We start from the raw sequence: 25,042 nt of genomic DNA, 5'->3' as shown, positions 1-25,042 counted from the left end.
AGGCGAGAGAGGCCGATGTTTTGGCCTTTGCGTCCCTAGTAGCCCGGCGCAGGATATTGTTAATGTGGAAAGAAGCCAAGCCCCCGGGGGTGGAGACCTGGATAAATGACATGGCAGGGTTTATAAAGCTAGAGCGGATTAAGTTCGTTCTAAGGGGGTCGGCTCAAGGGTTCACCAGGCGGTGGCAACCGTTCGTCGAATACCTCGCAGAAAGATAGATGGAATGGAAAAAAGAAGGCAGCAGCAGCAGCCCAGGATCGGGGGGGGGGGAAAGAGAAGAAGAGGAGGAACCAGAAGGACTCTCAGGGTTGTTAATATATACTGTATAATATGTATAGGTTGTTGTGACAGATAATTATATATTGGACTGTTAAATTATATTTTTGGAGAGTGTTACTTGTGATAAGGCAGTTGCCAATTAGGGTTAGTATTCATTTTTGTTATTTATTATTTATTCATTTTTTGTTGTTTATAAAATAGGTCATTGTTATTTGTGTTGTTATAATATTGTGTAAAGGATGCACAATGTACTGTGTGTTGGTTGACCAAAAATTTTCAATAAAATATTTATTAAAAAAAAAGTTTGAAATTGATGCATTCCGTGAAAAGCAGAATAAAACTAGAATTTTTTCAAAGAATCTTCAATTCAGTTAATTTCCTTCAGAGGTCTAAAGCAAGTTTCACATTAAAAAGGACAAACGAGGGCGGCACAGTGGCGAGCACTTCTGCCTCATGGCGCCGAAGACCCAGGTTCGAAGATGGTCCTGGGTCACTGTCCGTGTGGAGTTTGCACATTCTCCCCGTATCTGCGCGGGTCTCACCCCCACAACCCGCAAATGTGCAGGGTAGGTGGATTGGCCATTCTAAATTGCCCCTTAAATTGGAAAAAGAAAAGAACTGGGTATTCTAAATTATTATTTTTTTTTTTAAATAAAAAGCCAAACGAGAAAGGGGGAAAACACTGATTTAGTTAAATCAGGAAGTTGAACTGACTGAAGCCAGTGCAGCAACTGTCAAATACTACCCACACATGCCATTGGTAGTGATATTTTCAATGTCAAATTGATAACCATCATATCCACCAGGCAAAAAAATCAGCATAACTGGAACTTCCACAATAAAATATTGTAATGAAGAAAATCAATGAGTACCCAGACAAGGCACTTCCAATGGGTGGTGGCGAAACAAGAGTCAGATTGGATTTACTTCAAAACGAATACTGGAGATAAAGGGGACAGATTTTCCTTTGTGTGATTCTCTTTATGATTCTTTTTATCAGGATAGACGTTGTAGTGTTCACAAAGACCACAAAAGCTAAGTTCATTAACAAAGCTAACTTTTATTTACACTACTTATTAAAGCTCGACCACTTACTCCTATTGTAAACAATAATCAAATAATCTACAATCTACACTTAACTAGCACTAGTCTCTACTCTCTCTATCTATAACTATACTCTGATCTCTCTCACTGCTCCTAAGCTCTCCTCTCCAGCCTTCTCCCAGAAATCTGAGTCAGTGCTTTATATAGTTCTGCATCTAGTTCCATCTCGTGGTTAATTACGATATGACATTAACCGTTTGTATTCTGAACATTTCCTATAACGTCACACTTTGGAGCTATGTCTGCTCCCCACCTTAAAAAAATCGAGGGGGCAGCGAAAGAAAGACAGAAAAAGGAAAGAAAGAGCGAGACAAGAGTTAGGGAAAAATCATTTTGCCTTGCCTGAAAGAAAAACATGGGCTCCGACAGCTGGTTTTAACACGTCTGCGAAATGCACTGCTGAACTGGTTGGGGTGGCGGGGGGGGGGGGGGGGGGGGGGGGGCTGTTGCCTGGGAACAGCTCAGGGAGTTTCCAAGACAAAAGCTCCACAACATGCACTTTCACTGATGACTTTGCAACCCGATTGGTAGCATTCCATAAATTGCTCCTGCGTCTGATGCACGAGTTTGCTGGTCACGGACTCTGACAACTAAAGCAGCAGCTGCATTGAACCATTGGGTTGGTTTGAATCGAATTTTTCAAGGAAGTGACTAGGTGTGTTGATGAGGGCAGCACAGTTGACCTAGTCTACAAGGACTTCGGTAAGGCTCTCACATGGAAGACCAGACAAGAAGGTAAGAGGGAGCTCATGGTGATCCAGAGCAATTTGGCAAATTGGATCCAAAATTGGCTTAGTGGCAGGAGGCAGGGGTGTTCGGTCGAAGGTTGTGTGTGACTGGAAGCCCGTGTGTCCTGTGGCATACCACAGTCATCGGTGCGGAGTCCCTTGCTGTTTGACCTAGACCTGAATGTGGGAAATTTGATCAACAAGGTCACAATTGACATGAAAATCGATGGTGTGCTGAATAGCTGGGGAGAAAGTCTTAGATTACAGGATGATATAGATGGGCTGGTCAGATGAACAGAACAGTGGTAAATGGAATTTGACCCGGAAAAGTGTGAGGTGATGCATTTTGGAAGTATTAACAGGGCAAGGGAATACACCATGAACTGCAGGATGCAAGGAGGTACAGAGGACCTTGGGGTGCACATCCAAAGTTCCCTGAAGGCCGAAGGACAGGTAGATGATGTGGTTAAGAAGGCATATGGGATATTTGCCTTTTTTAGTTAAGGTTTAGAATATAAGAGCAGGGAGGCAACGATAGAACTGCATAAAACAATCGTTCGGCCACAGTCTGTGTGTAGTTCGGGTCACCACACAGGAAGGATGGGATTGGACGAAAGAGGGAAGATTCATCAGGACATTGTCTGGGCTGAAGTGTTTCAGCTGTGGAGAGAGGCTGGATAGGCTGGGGTTGTTTTCCTTAGAGCAGAGAAAACTGAGGGGAGAGTAACCTGATTGAGGTTTGGAAAGTTATGAAGGACGTAAATAGGGTAGATAGGAAGAAGCTTTTCCCTTTACTAGATGGGTCAATAATCAGGGGGTGCAGATTTAAGGCAAGGAGCAGGATATTTGGAGGAGATTTGAGTAAAAGCTTTTCACCCGGAGGGTGGTGGCAATCTGAAACTCACTGCCTGAAAGAGTGGTAGAGACGGGAACTCTCACAACAGTAAAGAAGCATTTAGATGAGCACTTGAAAGATCATAGCACACTCGGGCAGCACGGTGGTTAGCACTGCTGCCTATGGCGCCGAGGACCCAGGTTCAATCCTGGCCCCTGGTCACTGTCCGTGTAGAATTTGCACATCCTCTCGGTGTCTGCGTGGGGTTCCGCCCAACAACACAAAGATGTGCAGGGAAGGTGGATTGGCCATGCTAAATTGCCCCTCAATTGGAAAAAAGTAATTGGGTACTCTAAATTTATTTTAAAAATGAAATGCCATAGCTCCCAAGACTATGGGCCGCGTGCTGGAAAACAGGATTAGAATAGATAGGTGCCCAATGGCCGATTCAGACACAAAGGGTCTCTTTTCAGTGTTGTGAAACTCTATCACTCCAAGCAGCACAAAATATAGCACCAATTGTGAAAGCAAAGCCTGATTTCATTAAAAGAAACACCAAAACAAAACTTCAAATCTCACAAGAACGAAAGGACAGAAAAAGGGTTTAAAGGTCAAAGGAACAGCCAATTATCTATCTGATCAAAGGTTGAAAAGGATATTAAAAAGAGATATACCTTCTTGGGGAGTAACGCTTTTGTTAGACTGGATTTAAATCCAGCCCCTAGAGCTGAAAATGCAGTCTGCTGAATCCACTAAATCAAGTGGTGGACACAGTGCTAATCAGAATTACTGGAAAAAGTCAAATATTCAAAAACAGGGGACGTAAATGCTGTCCCACTAATGGCAATGGAGAGGAAAGGGTTGAGAATGCTACAGGTGATTGCCCCGAAGGTGCTTGCTGCGGTAGATCTTTGGACCCATCATTTTTCAGTTCCAAAATACAATGTGTCATTTTGTAGCCTGTCCTTGGCTCGGAATACAGAAAGAGAAACCAGTTCTGTTGGGAATATTTAGTCTTAACTGGAGGGAGCCGCTGGGAAAGTATTATACGCCTCTGTCATGGAACAATTTAATTTAAAATCCTCCCACCTTCCATTTCTCAAAAGAAAATCAGTGAAATGTGCAGATTGCCCAGGAAACTCTTGGGCTAGATTTCAGATCGCCAGGCAGAACAGGAATGCACGCACACGCACACACAGCTAAACATTTTGTGCAAGTTGGTACACAGTTGTTGTGGTCACTATGGGGCAAGCGAAAGTTCATTTCCATCCTATTTTTTTAAGAAAGTTAAATGCGAGGGGGCAACTAGAGCCAGGTCAATGCTGTGGTCCAGCTCATGTCCATGGCCACTTTATGGTGTCTTTATCCTCCTGGTCCTGTTGCTGCAAGGCAGCTGCAACAGCACCCAACAAGGCTGCTGCATGCCTTTACTATTAGCTTCAGACAGGCGGCTCTCACCTTCTGGAGGTGCTAGATGCCTCTAATTGGGCACAGAACTAGCCTCCTGCCCAATCAACCTATGTACATTTTAAAAGCTTTGCGAAAGTGACATAGTTCAGGCACTGGATCGGGAACTTGCTCGTCCTTTGTCTGGCAACGTTCAACACATTTGAAGTTCTACCATCCTCTCAGAATTATTTCCCATAGGCAGACTAAAGATTGAAAGTACATCTTTCTTTATGCTAACCTGAACATCAAAGAAGAGGTATATCATCAACCTAATCCATTTATTTTTCAGGTTTCAATTTAGTTGTGCTATGATACAGGTGGTGACTTAGAACTAGAATTTTAGGGAGGTTTGGTAGACACATTGCATTTTTCAATGGTGACTTTGGTCATACGTAACTGGGGAGAACATATTAGTTCATACTTCATTCTGTTTTGGAAAGGCTGAGATACTGTATTCATTTTGTGTTTTTTGCTGGTTCAGATTTTGCTTCGGTGTGATTTTACTTTTTAAACAATAAATCTGAAGAGTTTTTTTTTTTTTAAACTTGAGCTACGTGTTCGACCAGCTTTGCATTTTCTGCTGTTTCAAGAAGTCTGGACAGCTCACTAGGCAGGTCGTACTATTTCCAGTGCATGTCCCATAGGAAATGGGTTCATTGTTTACGCTATAGTCTGAGATCCAAGAAGAACCTTGATACTATGTGCCAAAGAAAACCTCTGGCTCACAGCTTGCCTTAGGCTCTTTGGAGACCGCCAATTAAGAGTATTGGGAAGAAAGTGGAACAAACAAACAGAAACAAACAAGACTCAGAAAGACTGAACTGACAGCTAGATTTAACTCATCGGACTGCAAAATCAAATAAGAGTATGCAAATTCAAACAGGTTCGCCAATGCGGTGTACGATTCTTAAACATGGCCCAGCTCCTGGCCTCAAACAGTGGAAACTTTAAAACATATACAAGCACTCATTCAGCAAATTATTCACTTTGCCATGCTCCCTGCAACTGAATCATCTTCAGAATACATATATACATAGATACATAGAAGATAGGAGCAGGAGGAGGCCTTTTGGCTCTTCGAGCCTGCTCCAGCAATTATCCCGATCATGGCTGATCACCAACTCAATAGCCTAATCCTGCTTTCTCCCCATAGCCTTTGATCCCATTCTCCCCAAGTGCTATATCTAGCCGCCTCTTGAATATATTCAATATTTTAGCAACAACTACTTCCTGTGATAATGAATTCCACAGGCTCACCACTCTTTGGGTGAAGACATGTCTCCTCATCTCTGTCTGAAATGGTTTACCCCGAATCCTCAGACTGTGACCCCTGGTTCTGGACACACCCACCATTGGGAACATCGTCCCTGCATCTACCCTGTCTAGTTCTGTTCGAATTTTATAAGTCTCTCCGAGATTCCACCTCATTCGTCTGAACTCCAGCGAGAACAATTCGAAACCTAATCAATCTCTCCTCATATGACAGTCCCACCATCCCTGGAATCACTCTGGTAAACCTTCACTGAAGGAATCAAATGCGGAGTTATTTTCCTATATTACAGGACTGACGACACTTTAAACAAAAATTCTGTAAAGTGCTTTGGGACATCACAAAGTTGTAAAAGACATTCTATAAATACTATTCACAACTCAATTGTCCGAACATCTTAAAAAGATCACTTCTAGTTTTAAAACCATACCTGAGCAGCATGCGCTCTTCCTAACCGACATAGGGCAAAGCATAAATATACAATCTCCATTGCTCTATATGTTGTCTTATAACCAAAATCCTCCATGTGAAATTTAAGTGTACACTTAATTCAGCTATAAACTTGTACAAACTTGGCAAACCATCTCTGTAGCATAGAATACAAAACAAGATGGAACTGCCAAGTCTGCTGCTGCACATTCAGAAACTTTGGACTTCTGATAGACCTACGCAAAAATGTTGAATTGAGCCAGAGTCAAGGCACTACTCAGCTGAATTTGTGGGATCAGAATACTGGATCAGTTGTCGGACTAAGTACAATGGGCGCTGTAACCACTCGCTTTCTAACCAGCACTGTGGCAGTAAAAAACCCTCCCACTCATGATTGGCCAGGAAAGAGACTTGCAACAGAACATTAAAAAGAAAGGAAACAGTGACTTGATGAGGAGAACGTTCAAACCACAAGTGGAAATATCGACCCTATGGAGATGGAAAACATGCAAAAAGAAAGGGATTGCAACATTCAAAATAAACACTGGTCTGCCAGGGCCATGAGCTATAAATAACCATCAGTAACAGGAGAGTAGTACGGTGACTGGTTCCATAAACCAGTGAATGCATGAATGTGTCAACACATGGTTAGTGAACTTTGTCATCGTGTATAGAAATGCTGCACTGGGCTTCCAGCAAGTTTAGAGTTTGTGCATAAACTTCCCTCGATGCGCACTGAAACTTTCAGCGTACGTACAAACGTGAAAAGAAGTGGAGAAAAGCATTAAGCCAATTAGGATAACATTTGCCACAGTAACCATTCAGATCTATTTAAATGGATATTAAATTATGGCTCCAGTAACCATTCATTAATAATAAAATGACATTTAAAATGTGGCCCAAGTTTTCCTCCATTAAAATGTTAACCTGTAGACAGTGCATCCTAATTTGAAATCTAACCAGGCCCCTCTGCAAGTTTGCTAAACACATTTTTATCAGGAAGTGTTCAGTGATATTAACATCACACCCCATGTGCTACCGACAGGAAACTCAAAACTCAGCATAAGATTTAGAGGAGCTCCAGAGTCACAATTCCTTATGTCTCAGAGAACTCACTACACTCCCTACAGATGGAGCCCCTGAATGGGCACAGTCTAGCGGTGGACAAAATTGTTTCAGGTCAGATAATCATACTTATATTTATATTGTGAATGAATATAATGGTAGAATGATACAATGCTAACTTCAGGACTAGCCCCTTCCTCATATCCTACAAATAAAATCAGAATCTTATTCTTACCGTTGTACAATTCATAACATATGATAGACCCCAGTCTCAACCCTGTCTTAGCAATGCTTCAAAGCCATTCTCTCTTTGCCTGCTCACATAAGAGCTGCTCTCACAGTTTAATGTGAATGCAGGTAATTATATCGCACATTAATAAAAATGAGGAGAGTGTCGAGTTCACAGGGGTGAGTACAACACGGATGGCTTGTTGTTATAAACCATATTTGGATTACTGTGCGCAGTTTGCGTCTCCATACTTAAGGAAGGATATACTTGCCTTGGAGGCAGTACAGTTGGTCCCTGGGATGAGAGGGTTATCCTTCAAGGGGCTGAGTAAATTGGGTCTACATTCTATGGAGTTTAGAAGAATGGGGGGTGACTGCATTGAACATACAAGATTCTGAAGGGGCTTAGATGTGGTAGACACAGTGGTTGTTTCCACTGGTTGAGTATACTGGAAAGTCACAAACCACTCAGAAAAAACTAACACTTTCTGAAAAGATATAAACAGAGAGCCTCTTATTCAGCACACAGACGAGGCACATTAAGCTGTGTCTGAGAATAGGGGATACATGTCATTTGCATTAGCAGCCCGTATTACACAGTCACTGTAGATAAGCACCAACAGTTGTGTGTGCATTTTTAGACCACTGATCTTTCTCACGTGTAAAATAATCTGCCTTCCCCCTACAAAAAACATTCACAGGAAACTTCCAGGAATAAGTAGATTAATTACCATGATATCACATGGTGTTAAAATCAAGCCATTAACGTGCTTCTCCGGATAGAATTTATGAAAGAAAGAGGCTCAAGAAGGGGCTCCATGTTGATATCGTTTCAGAAAGTAATAGTTTTTCCTGAGTGGTTTTTGACCTCCCAGTAGACACACTCTGCTTACCCCACCCCAGCTGTATCAGAGGCTCAGTGGGGCCTATTCATGGGAGGGGTGTGAAGCAATCTTATGAGCACCTGAAGAAAGGGGATTTAGATTTCGATTAGTGATGTGCTATCTCCTACAACTATGAACCTGCGAGGCAGCGGTGGGGGTGAATGACTCCTAAAAGGAGTGATCTACAAAACATAAGAAATAGGAACAAGAATAGACCAGCTAGAACTTATATTTTGGCATTTCCAGTTGTTTATTCATAATAAACCATGCTTTCAATCCCCCTTGCTGTAATGCTGTTAAATTAGTAACTGGGGCACAATCCAAATCAAAGAGCCGTTTCCTTGTACTTTCAGAAAAGAGGTTTGTAGGTTAGATGGGGTTGCAGGGATTGGGGGGGGGGGGGGGGGGGAGGCCTAGGTAAGGTGCACTTTTGGAGAATGGTGCAGATTCAGTGGGCCGAATGGCCTCCTTCTGAACTGTAGGGATTTGATGGAGATGAAGGAAATGGACTGCTGGGGAAAGGATAAAGAGTTTGTGATGTTTCACCATTAGCTGATCATCATTGCACTGTAGAGAAGGACGGTGTAGGTGTAGAAAGCAGGGAGGGGGACTGTGCTATAATTGAACAGATTAGCATCAAGTGGGAGGTGTTAATGGTCTTAGCGGGGATGAAAAACAAAGGGAAACAGGCACTGCTCATAGCAGAGGTCAGCAGACCCAGTTCATGGGGGTGTGAAGCGGTCACTGAATGATATGTAACATTCTACAAGAGCTCTTGATAATGTGCTATCTGCTACAACTATGAACCTATCTGTGGAGGCAGGGGTAGGGCGAGTGGCTCAAAAGATGTGACCTACAAGAACATAAGAAAGAGGTGCAGGAGTAGACCGAATGACCCATCGAGGCTGCTCCGCCATTCAGTACAATCATGGCTGATCTTCTCCCTCAAAACCACTTCCCCATCCGCTCCCCATATCCCAAGACACCAAAAATGAGTCTACAAAATCTATCCAAGTGAGGCAAGAAACATTTTGACTGCTTGCTCTATCAGTCTAAAACATGGAGTGTGCAGTTGGGAGAAAAGTACTGCAGGTACTAATTGAGAACCTGGAGATTGCAGATGCATTCAGAAAGAAGTTAGGTTAAAGAAGGAAGTTGCTGGAAACAAGGTCTGCCCAGGGAGAGCTGTTGTGCAGCCACAAACGAAAACACTGATGCCTGGAGATCAATCGGATAAATCCCCATCGCTACATTGTGCTGAGCTCAGAAGAGAAAGTTTAGTATAGGGAACCAATTATTGTGGGTGCAGAGACTGGAAGCTGCATTAACTACCCCCACAGTACTCCAGAGCCCATCCACTTTGAGACTAATCGGTCACTGGGAGATGAGCTTCATTCCACTGCTTTTGATAATCCTGCTCTCCAACTCAAGTCAAAGCTGTTATGGATAGTATGGTCATTGTTGGACAAGCAGCTTCAGATAGTTAGATTCCAGCAGCAACACTGCTCACACTTGGCAACTGGTAAATCTTAGCTCTTGCCAACCTGCGCCCAAGTACTCTGGTAAGTATGATGCCCCACCAGGGATAGCGAACACATATTAGACAAAAAGAAATTCTACTGCTGCAGCTTTACACAATTTTAGTTTGCACCAAATATCAACTGACCAAAGAAAGTGTGGCACCAAAGTTAGGCCGTGTAGGTTTAAAGGGTGACCAGGATTGGTTTGGTCAGCTGATACAAATCCAAATGGCTTCCAGGAATCTCTAGCCATACATTCCAGATTATAGGATAGGTGACAGCAGGCTGCTATTCGGGTTGCTGCTAGTCTCCCGATTTTCAATTTATTATAAACATACAGCTGGTGAACTGGATTGCATTGTTGCATTTAAGAGTAAGCTACATAATCACATGGGGGGTGGGGTGGGAAGGAGAACGGAATAGGTTATAGTTAGATAAAGACGGATTGGAACAAATTCACGGGGAGAATTTAAACCAGCATAGAGTAGTTGGGCTCTATGTCCCTTTTCTGAGCTGTAACCGGATGATGGGATGACACGGTGGCACAGTGGCTAGCACTGCTGTCTCACAGGGCCATGGACCCAGGTGTGATTTTAACCTCGGGTGACCGCCTGTGTGGAGTCTGCACGTTCTCCCCGTGTCTGCTTAGCTTTCCTCCGGGTGCTCCGGTTTCCTCCCACAGTCTGAAAATGTGCCGGTTAGGTAGATTTCCCATGCTAAATGGTCCCTTAGTGTCCAAAAAGTTAGGTGGGGTTACGGAGCTGTGTCGGGTGCTCTTTCAGAGGGTCGGTGCAGACTGGATGGGCTGAATAGCCTCCTTCTGAATTCAATGGCTGAGTAAACACAATCTGCAATGCTCGTCTAAGTAATTCAGTTCCCCTTGTAATAGAGGAACAGCATTCCCCTACAACTCATATAAAACAGTACGAAAAACTTATAATGTAACCAACAGTCTCTTAGTGAAACTGCCACATCTGCATTGCGATGCACCCAAAACCACTTTGTACCCATGATCACACAACTGGGATGCAGTTTACAGAAATCAGATGAGGGTGTCTAGGAATATCTGCTGTACGTACGAGTGTCAAATTTAAAAAAACAGTCTGAAGCACTGTCACTGGGGGCGGGCACGAACCTTGTACTGGCCCGTGCTTTTCTCTCCGTCCTGTAACATCACGAAGGCTCGGATCAACTCCTGCTCGGTGTTCCCGTTCCTGGTCACGAAACTTTCCAGCATCTCCAAGACGCGGACGATTTGGGGGATCAAGCCTTCCACCACCTTCTTGCCGTGAGTGTCAATCAGCTTCTCCAGCTCGGCGCCGATCAGCTTGGCGATCTCGTACACGTCGTTCACCCCGAGGTTGGTGGCGGCTTTGTCCAGGCAAGAGGCGAGGCAGCTTTCCGTGTCCATGGTGGAGGTCGGTGTCGGGGTGGGTGATTAGACGGGCGAACGGGACGTGACCCAGGGATGGAACGTGGCCCGGAGAGCTGGGGTAGGTGTTATGTCAGTGGATGGAAGGATCAGTGTGCACAGCTAGACCCCCATTAGGAAGAACGGCTCGCAGGGACGATGTTTTCCCACTGCAGCCAGCCAGTCACTCAACCAATACTGGCGCTGCTGTTTCCTTTATGGGCTCTGGGTCTGATTGTCACGTGCACCTCAAATAATCACGTGTCGGGTCATCTGGTCCAATCACCGGCCTGTGCTGGTGCCCCGGGGCTCTCCCTGCAACTGGTGCGGTCGCTTCCCGGACTGGGAACTTGTACCTGTTTGCTGTGTTACAGAGCTGCCAAACCCTCCACCGATGCCCTGGAGTCTCCCGGGATTGAAGATTAATTTTCATTGCATCGTTGGGAGCAATCCCAGGAGGGGAAACAAAATCACAGGGGAATTTGAAAAGAATGATTTCCTTCAATTGTTTATTGACTTATTTGTTTTGAAGGTTGGCGATGGGAGAGAAGAGGATGCTTGGATTGGCAGGACGGTTCATGGAATGCAGAGTTTCCATCGGAACGTTAGAAGCAGGAGTGGGTCATCGAGCCCTTGGCAATACAATCATGTCTGATCTGGTTGTGGTCTCAGTTGTGCCCTTGACTCTGTTCAAAATCTATCTGACTCTGCCTTGAATAAATTCCATGACCCAGCCTGCACTACTTTCTGGGGGAAATAATTCCACAGACTAAGGAGCCTCTGTGTTATGCAGCTGATGGTAAACTCCAGAGTATTCCAAATCCCAGAAGGGAAATTTGAATCACCCGCCCTCAACTATATCCTGCGATTTGATAACAGTGTGAGGAAAGATTTGGAAACCATGGAATGTTGTCCCAGATGTTTTTGTGATGATTTCAAATAAAATTAATGTTTATTAAAGAATAAAACAAATAAAGTCAACTAGAATTGCATTTATCTGAACTAACCTCTTCAGAAAGCAAACTTAATCACCTTCATTTCATGAGTCCATCTTCTAGAGTGTAACTGCAAAATTCACACCTTGTCTCCTCCTTTGAACCTCTTACTCAAACCCTTACTGATATGTTCCTCACTGTTGCCAGTTTGCCTTATGTAAACATCTGTTTGCAGTGTTGTTAGGCTCACCAACATATCAAAAGCACTACTTCCATTAACCTAGCCAAACTGTCCCTGCCATTAGAACAGCTTCCATTTTTAAATAGTTAAAAAATATAGAAAACATTCCAATTTACTGGGTTTCCCTGATTTCCATATTATCATGATTTTTCCTGACATCGGAGAGAAAGAAAATTCTCCCCATCTTCATTTTGAACGATAGACATCTTACTCTTAAACAATATCACCCTTGTTCTCATCTCTCCCACATGTGGAAACAGCCTCCTTGTATCGAATCAACATCTCACATGTCTCAAATAAGATCACCTCTCATTCTTCTAAACTCCAATGTGTATAGGCCCAACCTTTTCAACCTTTCTCATCCCAGGAATGAGTCGAGTGAACAAATTAAAAGCAAATTACTGCGGATGCTGGAATCTGAAACCCAAAAGAAAATGCTGGAAAATCTCAGCAGGTCTGGCAGCATCTGTAGGGAGAGAAAAGAGCTAATGTTTCGAGTCCAATGACTCTTTGAGCTCATGAGTTGAGTGAACATTCTCTGTACTGCTTCTAATACAATTATATCCTTTTTCAAATAAGGAAACCAAATCTATACATAGTGCTTCAGATGTTGTCTCACTGAGACCCTGTACAGCTGCAGTAAAACTTCCTTATTTTGTATTCCATTCCCCTTGCAGCAAATACCAACATTCCATTGTTCATAGAATCATAGAAGTTTACAGCATGGAAACAGGCCCTTCGGCCCAACCAGTCCATGCCGCCCAGTTTTTACCATTAAGCTAGCCCCAGTTGCCCGCACTTGGCCCATAACCCTCTATACCCCTCTTACCCATGTAACTATCTAAATGCTTTTTAAAAGACACAATTGTACCCGCCTCTACTACTACCTCTGGCAGCACATTCCAGACACTCACTACCCTCTGAGTGAAGAAATTGCCCCTCTGGGCCCTTCTGAATCTCTCCCCTCTCACCTTAAAACTATGCCCTCTAGTTTTAGACTCCCCTACCTTTGGGAAAAGATGTTGACTATCTACCTTATCTATGCCCCGCATTATTTTATAGACCTCTATAGATCACCCCTAAGCCTCCTACGCTCCAGGGAAAAAAGTCCCAGTCTATCCAGCCTCTCCTTATAACTCGAACCATCAAGTCCCGGTAACATCCCAGTAAATCTTTTCTGCACTCTTTCTAATTTAATAATATCCTTTCTATAATAGGGTGACCAGAACTGCACACAGTATTCCAAGTGTGGCCGTACCAATGTCTTGTACAACTTCAACAAGACGTCCCAACTCCTGTATTCAATGTTCTGACCAATGAAACCAAGCATGCCGAATGCCTTCACCACCCTGTCCACCTGCGACTCCACCTTCAAGGAGCTATGAACCTGTACTCCTAGATCTCTTTGTTCTATAACTCTCCCCAACGCCATACCATTAACTGAGTAGGTCCTGGCCTGATTCGATCTGCCAAAATGCATCACCTCACATTTATCTAAATTAAACTCCATCTTCCATTCGTCGGCCCACTGGCCTAATTGATCAAGATCCCGTTACAATCCTAGATAACCTTCTTCACTATCCACTGTGCCACCAATCTTGGTGTCATCTGCAAACTTACTAACCATGCCTCCTAAATTCTCATCCAAATCATTAATATAAATCACAAATAACAGTGGACCCAGCACCGATCCCTGAGGCACACCACTGGTCACAGGCCTCCAGTTTGAAAAACAACCCTCTACAACCACCCTCTGTCTTCTGTCGTCCAGCCAATTTTGAATCCAATTGGCAACCTCACCCTGGATCCCGTGAGCTTTAACCTTCTGCAACAACCTACCATGCGGTACCTTGTCAAAGGCTTTGCTAAATTCCATGTAGACAATGTCTACTGCACTGCCCTCATCTACCTTCTTGGTCACCCCCTCAAAAAACTCAATCAAATTTGTGAGACAGGATTTTCCACGCACAAAGCCATGCTGACTGCCCCGAATCAGTCCTTGCCTCTCTAAATCCTTGTAGATCCTGTCTCTCAGAATACCTTCTAGCAACTTACTTACTACAGACGTTAGGCTCACCGGTCTGTAGTTCCCAGGCTTTTCCCTGCTGCCCTTCTTAAACAAGGGCACAACATTCGCCACTCTCCAATCTTCAGGCACCTCACCTGTGGCTGCCGATGATTCAAATATCTCTGTTAGGGGACCCGCAATTTCCTCCCTAGCCTCCCACAACATCCTGGGATACATTTCATCAGGTCCCGGGGATTTATCTACCTTGATGCGCTTTAAGACTTCCAGCACCTCCTCCTCTGTAATATGCACACTTCTCAAGACATCACTATTTATTTCCCTTAGTTTACTAACATCCATGCCTTTCTCCACCGTGAATACCGGTGAGAAATATTCATTCAGGATCTCACCCAACTCTTGTGGCTCTGCACATAGATGTCCTTGTTGATCCTTAAGAGGCCCTACTCTGTCCCTAGTTACTCTTTTTCCCTTTATGTATCTGTAGAAGCTCTTTGGATTCTCCTTTGTATTATTTGCCAAAGCAATTTCATGTCCCCTTTTTGCCCTCCTGATTTCCCTCTTAACTCTATTTCGACAATCTCTATACTCTTCAAGGGATCCACTTGATCCCAGTCGTTTATGTACGTCATATGCCTCCTTCTTCTTTTTGACCAGAGTCTCAATATCTCGAGTCATCCAGGGTTCCCTACTTCTACCAGCCTTGCCCTTCACTCTAAAGGGAATGTGCTTACCCTGAACCCTGGTTAACACATTTTTAAAAGCCTCCCATTTACCAGCCGTCCCTTTGCCTGCCAACAGTCTCCCCCAATCTACCTCTGAAAGTTCCTGTCTGATACCATCAAAATTGGCCTTGCCCCAATTAAGAATTTTAACTCTTGGGCCAGACCTATCATTCTCCATAGCTATCTTAAAACTAATGGAGTTATGGTCACTTGTCCCAAAGTGATCCCTCACTAACACTTCTGTCACTTGCCCTTCCTTATTTCCCAAGACGAGGTCAAGTTTTGCCCCCTCTCTAGTTGTTTTTCAATTTGTAGTGGGAGGATGGAGCTCCATGATGATGGACATGTTGGGTCGTCAATGGGAGTGGAGGGGTGGGACTGGTAGAGAGAGGTCAAACATTCACATTTCCAGGATTATATCCAGCCAGAGTTGGCAAAAGAACAAAATGAAACTGGAAGGAGGCTCCTGGCTCAAGTCATTAGCATGAAATCAAGACCACCATCGCCAACAAGCAAAACAAAATTACAAACCACTTATGGCCATATTAAAATAGCATCTGTGCCTGGCCCCTGTGTATAGTTAACTCAATGAAATGCATTTTTTTGATAAAATAGGAAAATAGTGCAATTTTCAAATCAATCAGAAAGATAAAAGCTGACATGTTGATTGTTGAGCTTTCTGATCTCATTTCCTCTCCCATCATAAAGACCACTGGCTTCCACCTTCATAATATTGCCCATCTCTGCCTGGCCTCAGGTCATCTGCAGCTGGAATCCCACATGCATGCCTTTGTTACCTCCTGACTCCACTACTTGAAAGCTGATCTCCCACTTTCCACCCAAGCAGAGTTAGTCCAAAGCTTTGCTGCCCCTATCCTAACTCATCATGATGTTCCCAACAACCACCACCCCGTGACATACTTTGGCTCACGGATCACCTGCAACACCATTTTGAAGTTCTCAGCCCTGTTTTCAAATCCCTTTACCCCACCCTATCTCTGTAATCTCCTCCAGTGCTACAACTCTCTGAGACATCCACGCCCCTCCAATTCTAGCTTCTTGCACATCTCCCCCATTGATGGCCGTATGTTTAGCTCCCTAGGTTCTAATCTCTGGAGTTCCATCTCTTTAACACTTCCACTTCACTCACCTAACTCATTCTTTAAAACCTACATCTTTGACCTAGCGTTTGTTGACTTTACCTTTTATAAGACTGGCTGTAATGTTTTGTTTATTAACTCATGTGAAGCATCTTTGGGCACTTTCACTATGTTAAAGATGACACATAAATGCAAGTTGTTGTTCCCTCTGCTGATGGTAATTGCAGAAGTGATGATTCAGCCTTGTAGGAAGCTCCTGAAAAGCTTCAACAATAACAATTACAGGGAGAGAAAATTATAAGGTTCATATTTGGCAAACCAGAAAACTTGGAAACGCTGCCAAAGCTCCAAATAAAACTATCAATAACCCGAAACACAACATACAAGTTTGGCCCCTCAAGCCTGCTCGACAGTGGCACAGCTGTTAGCACTGCTGCTTCTCAGCACAATAGGGACCTGGATCAATTCTGGCCTCGAGTGACTGTCTGTGTGGAGCCTGCGCATTCTCTCTGTGTCTGCGTGGGTTTCCTCCGGGTGCTCCGGTTTCTTCTCACAGTCCAAAAATGTACAGGTTAGATGGATTGGCCGTGATAAATTACCCCTTAGTGTCCAAAGATATGCAGGTTAGGTAGGGTTGTGGGGATAGGGTGATGGAGAAGGCTAAGGTAAGGTGCTCTTTCAGATGGCGGTACAGACTCAATGGGCCAATTGGCCTCTTTCTGCACTGTAGGGATTTTATGATTCCACCATTTAATAAGATCATGGCAGATCTGAGAGTTAGTAATCTTAACTCTGCATCCCACCTAGCCCCAATAACCTATCACCCCTTTGCTTACTATAAAGGTATCCATCTCTGCTGTAAATAAAGAGTTCCAAAGACTCACGGCCCTCTGAGAGAAGCCATTATACATGTGAAAACAAGAATTTGCATGAACTATGTAATATGAGCTGTCCCAACATTCCTTCATGTCCGAGGGGAAATATACAGAAACATTTTAAAATCTGAAAGGAGCCAAACATGTGTTGAAGACACAAAATCTTTAGGAGAGACTTGAGACTGCTCCATAAAATTTGCATTTTTAGATTTAAAATGATGCATCCAGTTTTAATTTTAAATGTGTTTAAATATTTCACTGTTAATATATTTTTAATCTTGTTAAAGCGATAACAAAGTGGTATTTGAATTTTCAACAGACTAACTAGATTGTCACCTGACCAAAGATGGCATTAACAGTTAATGTCCCACATAAAAGTCTCCTGCCCCAGTTCACAGCAGCACTTAACTCATCCATCTCCAGACTCCTTTATAGATACACTCTTTTCACCTCCAGTTTGTTCTAGCATCCATCTTCTTCTGTCCACTTAATTCAATCTAATGTTAGGAGGGGGATAGAGTGGAAGTGAGGGCTCAAGTGGGTCAGTGCAGACTCGATGGGCTGAGTGGCCTCCTTCTGCACTGTATGTTCTATGTTCTAATGCTCTTTCCCCCCTCTCAATTAGACTGATTCTATTCTTCAATTTTCCTCCCCATTCCCACCTCCTCTCAGTTCAGCTTGGCAATCATCTCTTCTACCCAGCTCAAGCATTCACATCTTTTCCATTTCATATTAAAACTGATACCATTCCTCACACTGGCGCTCTTTGTTTTCTAGGTTCCCCAATTCGAGCTGGCACATTTCCCTGACCCCCACAGCTGGCTCTCTTTCTCCCTTTTCACTGTTCAAGCTCTGAACATGGAGGCCTTCATTTTATATTTATTCTTTCAGGAGATATGCGCATAACTGGCTAGACCAGCATTTATTGCCCATCCCTAATTGCCCTTGAGGACGTGGTGGTGAGCCACCTTCTTGAATCGCTGAAGCCCGTGTGGTGTAGGAGATCTAGGATTTTGACCCAGTGACAGTCATGTAACAGCGAAACAGTTCTAAGTCAGGATAGTGTGGGGCTTACAGGGGAACTTGCAAATGGTGGTGTTTCTGTGTGTCTGTTGTCCTTGTCGCCAGTTTTAAGGTGCTGTCAAAGGAGCCTGAGTGAGTTGCCGCAGTGCATTCTTGTAGATGAGTCACTCTGCTGCCATTGTGTGTTGGTGGTGGAGGGAGTGGAAGTTGGAGGTGGCGGTTAAAGTGTCAATCAAGCGGCCACACTGGATGGTGTCAAGCTTATTGAGTGTTGTTGGAGCTGCACTCATCCAGGCAAGTGGAGAGTACTCCATTACATTGTGCCTTGTCATGGTGGTCAGGCTTTGGGCAGTCAGGTGAGTTATTCTCCACCTGAAAGGATGGTAGAGGCGGGAATCCTCGCACCATTTAAGAAGCATTTAGACGAGCACTTGAAACACTACAGCAAACAAGGCTACAGCCCATGTGCTGGAAAATGTGATTAGAATAGATAGGTGCTTGATGGCCGGCACAGACAAGATGGGCCAAAAAAAGTCTTTCTGTGCTGTAAAACTATTTGACAATCGCAGTAAACAATTAAATGGTTTCTTAAATAGATGTCTGGTAAATGATTGAACTCTGACATTAATCAAAGAACACTGCCTACGCATAGGTTCAAATGTAAAAACTGACAGAAGGCAACTTAAAATCACGATCGCTGCTTATCCCATCCATCCCCTGACTTGCGGAAAGATCCTCGAAAAGTAATCAAGTTGTACCAAAGCACAATTTGGGCCATATGAATAACCTTCTCCCAAAGTGTGCGGTATTAAGGTCCTTAATTGTGGTAAAAGCCTTCTTTGGCTGTGGTGTTCGCACAATTACTGAAATTCAGAGCATTTTTATAGCATCCCTCAGATCGGCCAACAGAATACTCCCGAACACCTCAATTGGATAAAAGCAAATTACTGCGGATGCTGGAATCTGAAACAGAAACAGAAACTGCTGGATGATCTCAGCAGATCTGACAGCATCTGCGGAGAGAGAAGGGAGCTAACGTCTGGATGACACGTTGTCAAAGACAGGCACTTCAGCCAACCAAGTCACCGGACCATTTAATGCAGTTTTTCAGATGATCAGCAAAGAACGAGATTGATCCCGTTTCCAGTCTTGTTTGATTGTTGTGATTGTTCCTTTTGACTTAAGTCTTTGAACCCTCTCGAAATTAGTCTTTCAAACCCTCATACAAAACGCATGCAGTATCCTGCTCATTAAAGACATGCACAGTATCCTGCTCATTAAAGACATGCACAGTATCCTGCTCATTAAAGGTCACACAAGCTTTTTTTGTGTCAGTTGGTGCCGTGGCTTAGTTGGTTAAAGCGCCTGTCTAGTAAACAGGAGATCCTGAGTTCGAATCTCAGCGGTGCCTGCTCCACAATCTGGCATTTTTAATGGAGGGGCATATTTATTTCATCTGGCACACAAGGGTCAGTCAGATCTAGTTTCGGAGAGTTGAACAACAACTAAATAGATTTAATGTGCATTGTTAATACTTGCTGAACCGATTTAATTTGCATTGATACATTACTTAAGTAAGCAAATCTAGAAAAATTGCAGCATAAAGCGGACAGCATGCGCCCAAAAAGTAACTATGCAGCAGAATCCTATTTCCCAGCTCTTGGACCATAAACCCTATGCATACACTGAAGCACCTCAAGCCCATTTCCAAGTGGGTTTTTTTTAACGCGAGGACGATTTCTGCCTCTACCGCCCTTTAGTTAGGATCCCGAATGAGCCATGTATATATACTTGCTTCTGATGCCTGAGTGGTGGAAAAAAACAACAAATCTTTTTCAGTGAAGAAAATCAATGTTACCAAAGCTGGCGTGTTATATTTCTGAGATTTACAGATTTAACGTAAACATGTCGGGATATGGGGTGGAGAGGAATTACATTAAAAGATCAACGCGCTAGGCATCGCTGAGATTCGAACTCAGGATCTCCTGTTTACTAGACAGGCGCTTTAACCAACTAAGCCACGACGCCACATACTGCAGAGTGTTATCTAATCGGTAGAGAGTGAGATAAATCTATCGGTTTTTGGCTCTTTTTTGTTTCTGTTCCTTTTTTCATCGGGGTTCTTTCAAATATTCGCGCATTTGTAACTATTATTATAAATATAACCTTGCAGCAACTTCAGTATTTTTACTTTCATCACAAATATCTCTTGGTACCCGAGGAAGAAGCAGAACAATTTTCCTCAGCAAGTTCATTCTACCAGAGGTTTGTGACTTTACAACAGAGTAAATTCGACGATACAATAATTTTCGCTAACAGTTAACACCACGAGTTACTGTGTGGAATTCCATTAAAAATGCCAGATTGTGGAGCAGGCACCGCTGAGATTCGAACTCAGGATCTCCTGTTTACTAGACAGGCGCTTTAACCAACTAAGCCACGGCACCAACTGACAGCTCTGTTTGAATAATCAGTAATGAATAAGATACACCTTTGTTCATTTCAACCCGGGGTTGTTCCATGGATATGTGTCTCTTCGCCTCCGGACTTTCACCACAGATGGAAGTCGATAACCCCACATTCATTCTGGTTCATAGACCAAACAATGTTTTTCCATAAACACGCTAATCTGATCACCAAATACTGCAGTGAAAAGATACTAGATGTAAAGTGGGGGTGAACGACAGTGGAAGTCTTCAATTATCCGAATATTGACACATACAAACCAAGAAAATTTACAAAGCGGACAGCATTTGACCAAAAAGTAACTGCAGCATAATCCCATTTCCCAGCTCTTGGATCATAAACCCTATACATACACTGAAGCACCTCAAACCCATTTCCTTTTTTTTTTAAATGCGAGGAAGGTTTCTGCCTCTACCACCCTTTTGTTAGGATCCCGAACGAGAGTACAACTATTTTCAATTTGTAAAACTGTGAGGAAATGTTGCTGCATCACAGGATTGATAATACTGCCCGATATGTATCTTTTGTGTTAAAACAAACTTAAATCTAATTACAGAATTAACCACATTAGTAACAAAGAAATAGCTTTACAGTCAACAGTTACAACCGTGTTTAACTAAAAGTAGAAACCTCAACTTACTTCCTAAACCTGCCACTATGTTCCAATTAAACAAACTAAAATGTATGAAATACCACTCATGAATAAAGTTAACAACCAGGGGTTTACTTTTCTTTTCTTTATGTAGAATCTTTGGAGAGAGAACCTTTCAGAACCAAACAGAAACACAACTAATAAGATTTGAGTTCTAGCGCCTACTGACTCTTCAAACAGGCCAGGCTCCTTCCATTAACATCATCTGTACCCAATTGTCTCTTCTTACAAATGTCCCTTGACTTTTTTAGCCAGGATCAAACACAATGTCCCTCATAACTTATCTAAACCCCAGGGGTCCTTCAAACCTAAACAGTATTCCATGAGCTAGCTATCTCTAAACAAGTAAATATTTATCAAGATCTAGTACCAGAACACTTCATCTGCAAATTAATGATCACCACACTTTTACAACACCTTAATCACTGCTCTAACTGTCATACCATCTGTATTCATCTGATCCTAGGTTTTAATGATATGGAGATGCCGGCGTTGGACTGGGGTGAGCACAGTAAGAAGTCTTACAACACCATGTTAAAGTCCAACAGGTTTGTTTCGATGTCACTAGCTTTCGGAGCGCTGCTCCTTCCTCAGGTGAATGAAGAGGTATGTTCCAGAAACATATATATAGACAGATTCAAAGATGCCAGACAATGCTTGGAATACGAGCATTAGCAGGTGATTAAATCTTTACAGATCCAGAGATGGGGTAACCCCAGGTTAAAGAGGTGTGAATTGTGTCAAGCCAGGACAGTTGGTAGGATTTCACAGGCCAGATGGTGGGGGATGAATGTAATGCGACATGAATCCCAGGTCCCGGTTGAGGCCGCACTCATGTGCGTGGAACTTGGCTATAAGTTTCTGCTTGACGATTCTGCGTTGTCGCGCGTCCTGAAGGCCGCCTTGAAGAACTCTTACCCGGAGATCAGAGGCTGAATGCCCTTGACTGCTGAAGTGTTCCCTGACTGGAAGGGAACATTCCTGCCTGGTGATTGTCGCGCGTGAGAACACCACCCACCAGGTACGTGGTACATACTCGTGCGACTCGGCCAACGTTGTCTACCTCATACGCTGCAGGAAAGGATGTCCCGAAGCGTGGTACATTGGCAAGACCATGCAGACGCTGCAACAACGAATGAACGGACATCGTGTGACAATCACCAGGCAGGAATGTTCCCTTCCAGTCGGGGAACACTTCAGCAGTCAAGGGCATTCAGCCTCTGATCTCCGGGTAAGAGTTCTTCAAGGCGGCCTTCAGGACAGAATCGTCAAGCAGAAACTTATAGCCAAGTTCCACGCACATGAGTGCGGCCTCAACCGGGACCTGGGATTCATGTCGCATTACATTCATCCCCCACCATCTGGCCTGTGAAATCCTACCAACTGTCCTGGCTTGACACAATTCACACCTCTTTAACCTGGGGTTACCCCATCTCTGAATCTGTAAAGATTTAATCACCTGCTAATGCTCGTATTCCAAGCATTGTCTGGCATCTTTGAATCTGTCTATATATATGTTTCTGGAACATACCTCTTCATTCACCTGAGGAAGGAGCAGCGCTCCAAAAGCTAGTGACATCGAAACAAACCTGTTGGACTTAAACCTGGTGTTGTAAGACTTCTTACTAGGTTTTAATAGCATTACTGCAAAAAATATAAAATAAAAAATATGCCAATTTCTTACATTCATCACACCTTCAGGCAGTGAGTTTCAGACTCAACACTTCCTCTGATTGGAAATAATTCCCCTTCAATCATATCTGATCATTCCACCAATTGCTTTAAATATTTTCATCCTGGTTATTGGCCATATCATATCATCTGCTCATATGTGTCTGCCCATTTCACCAGTTCATCAATTACTTCCCGAAATCTGTTGGTATCCTGGTTCTTGTTTACGATATTTTGGGGTTTCATGTAATTTGTAAGCTTTGAGATTATGCTCCGTTTTACTAACGTACTTTGTTAAATGCCTTTTGAAAGTTCATGTACACAAAATCAACCACACTACCCTCATCAACGCTCTGAATTACCTTATCAAGTGCTTAATCGGATGATTGAGCAAACATGATGTGGGCGGCATGGTGGCACAGTGGTTAGCACTGCTGCCTCATAGTTCCAGGGACCCGGGTTCAATTCTGGCCTCGGGTGGCTGTCTGTGTGGAGTTTGCACTTCCTCCCTGTGTCTGTGTGGGTTTCCTCTGGGTCCTGGGTTTCTTCTCACAGTCCAAAGATGGTTAGATGGATTGGCCGTGATAAAATTGCCCCTTAGTGTCTAAAATATTAGGTGAGGTTACTGGGATAGGGTGGAGGCATGGGCTTACGTAGGGCCAAGGGCTGGTGCAGACTTGATGGGCTGAATGGCCTCCTTCTGCACTGTAAATTCTATGGTTCTATGTCTTTTAACAAATCATGCACTTTCATTTATTAGCCAATACGTTTCCAAATGCCAATTCATTTTGTCCCTGATTATTGTCTCTAGACGTTTTTCCGCCACTGATTGATGCTGCTTCAGCTTTAACCCTCAGGATTGGGTGTTTTTTGTACTTTGAGGACAGCTGATTGTTTAAGTCCGTCCGTGTCTATTTTACCCCACGCAATACTGCTACATTGGCAGAATCGCCTTGTCTAGTTCCTATCTCCACATGGTGAGATTTTTCCAACATTTTCTGCTTTATTCCCCAAGAATGTATCCTTTTGGGTGCATAAACCCACCTCCACTCTTCCTTTGATGATTCATTTGCAATGTATGTGCTACCCTTTATGTTCTTTGACCTTCCTAATCATTCTTCTAAAGATTTCCACCATGCCTTTCATATTCAACTTCTCTACTGTATTATTAACCTTATATTTGTCACAAACCTTTTAGCCCTTCATTCATCCAGGAAACTCGTACTCTGAAAGAAAAAAATCTTCCGCCGTCTCCATATTCTGCATTCTTCTTATATATCATTTCTCTCTGTTCTGTGAAAGAATTTCCTTAAAAGGAAGGCACTGCTGAGATTTGAATTAAGCATCTCCTGTTTACTAGACAGGCGCTTTAACCAACTAAGCCACAGCACCAAACCTACACTGCGTCACGGCTCTGATGTTACAATATTTCGACTCACCTGATGAAGGAGCTGCGCTCTGAAAGCTAGCGATTCCAAATTAACCTGTTGGACTTTAACCTGGTGTTGTAAGACTTCTTGCAATATTTTTGCCAATTCCTATACTGGTTAGATTGTTTCATGTTGTCATTTAACCTTCTCATATTCTCAGTTAAGTGACGATTCATGTCATTATGTTTGCTTCTTCCTGATCTTTTTCATGTAACAGGAATGTGGCTTTTCTTGTCAGACAGATTCAATTGACCCAACATAGGGTTTATAAATTAACAAATGAATTGAACTCCCTGAAATACAAAAAAAAATAAAAAAGACCAACTTTCCACCAGTAAACAGTTTTCGTATTGGTTAGTTTTTTTTAAAAATGCCCACTTTCTAAACTTTTGCAACACATGGTGGGTATCAATTGCTTTTTCTTTAGATTGGGGATGCAGGTGGCGCAATGCTATTGCCACTGGACTAGTAATCCAGAGACTCTGAATTCAATAAAAATCGGGAATAACAATGACCATGAAACCAGTGTCGATTGTTGTATGGCGGCACAGTAGCACGGTGGTTAGCATTGTTGCTTCACAGCGCCAGTCCTGAAAGATGTGCTTGTTAGGTGAATTGGACATTCTGAATTCACCGTGTACCCGACCAGGCGCCAGATTGTGGCGACTAGGGGTTTTTCACGGTAACTTCATTGCA

The 25,042-nt window shown here is 43.3% G+C and overlaps 1 protein-coding gene, 1 long non-coding RNA gene and 3 other non-coding genes across 10 annotated transcripts in view; 2 read left to right on the top strand and 3 right to left on the bottom strand.

The window, feature by feature from the left end:
* Positions 1 to 11,421, bottom strand: part of rilp (Rab interacting lysosomal protein) — a 74,466-nt gene extending 63,045 nt beyond the window's left edge. For 3 of the 6 annotated variants that reach the window (XM_072469521.1, XM_072469520.1, XM_072469523.1), the window contains exon 1: positions 10,927 to 11,420. In XM_072469521.1, coding sequence (XP_072325622.1) covers positions 10,927 to 11,202 — 276 coding nt within the window. In that variant the 5' untranslated portion in view covers positions 11,203 to 11,420. Of the gene's footprint in view, positions 1 to 10,926 lie in introns of all 6 variants that reach the window. The other 3 variants (XM_072469519.1, XM_072469525.1, XM_072469522.1) reach the window with 2 other exon arrangements.
* LOC140386813 (uncharacterized) lies at positions 10,923 to 12,183 on the top strand. Its single transcript, XR_011933679.1, has 2 exons — positions 10,923 to 11,079; positions 11,735 to 12,183. It is a non-coding gene; the product is annotated as an uncharacterized lncRNA (long non-coding RNA).
* Positions 12,184 to 19,464: 7,281 nt separating this feature from the next.
* Positions 19,465 to 19,538, top strand: trnat-agu (transfer RNA threonine (anticodon AGU)). Its single transcript has one exon. It is a non-coding gene; the product is annotated as a tRNA-Thr (tRNA).
* A 543-nt stretch (positions 19,539 to 20,081) lies between these two features.
* On the bottom strand, positions 20,082 to 20,155 carry trnat-agu (transfer RNA threonine (anticodon AGU)). The gene has a single exon. It is a non-coding gene; the product is annotated as a tRNA-Thr (tRNA).
* Positions 20,156 to 20,500: 345 nt separating this feature from the next.
* On the bottom strand, positions 20,501 to 20,574 carry trnat-agu (transfer RNA threonine (anticodon AGU)). The gene has a single exon. It is a non-coding gene; the product is annotated as a tRNA-Thr (tRNA).
* Between the last annotated feature and the right edge of the window lie 4,468 nt (positions 20,575 to 25,042).

Source organism: Scyliorhinus torazame, chromosome 12, assembly GCF_047496885.1.
Source record: "Scyliorhinus torazame isolate Kashiwa2021f chromosome 12, sScyTor2.1, whole genome shotgun sequence".
Classification (NCBI taxonomy): domain Eukaryota; kingdom Metazoa; phylum Chordata; class Chondrichthyes; order Carcharhiniformes; family Scyliorhinidae; genus Scyliorhinus; species Scyliorhinus torazame.
The sequence above is the reverse complement of the archived record's forward strand: the minus strand, read 5'-3'. Positions and strand labels throughout refer to the sequence as shown.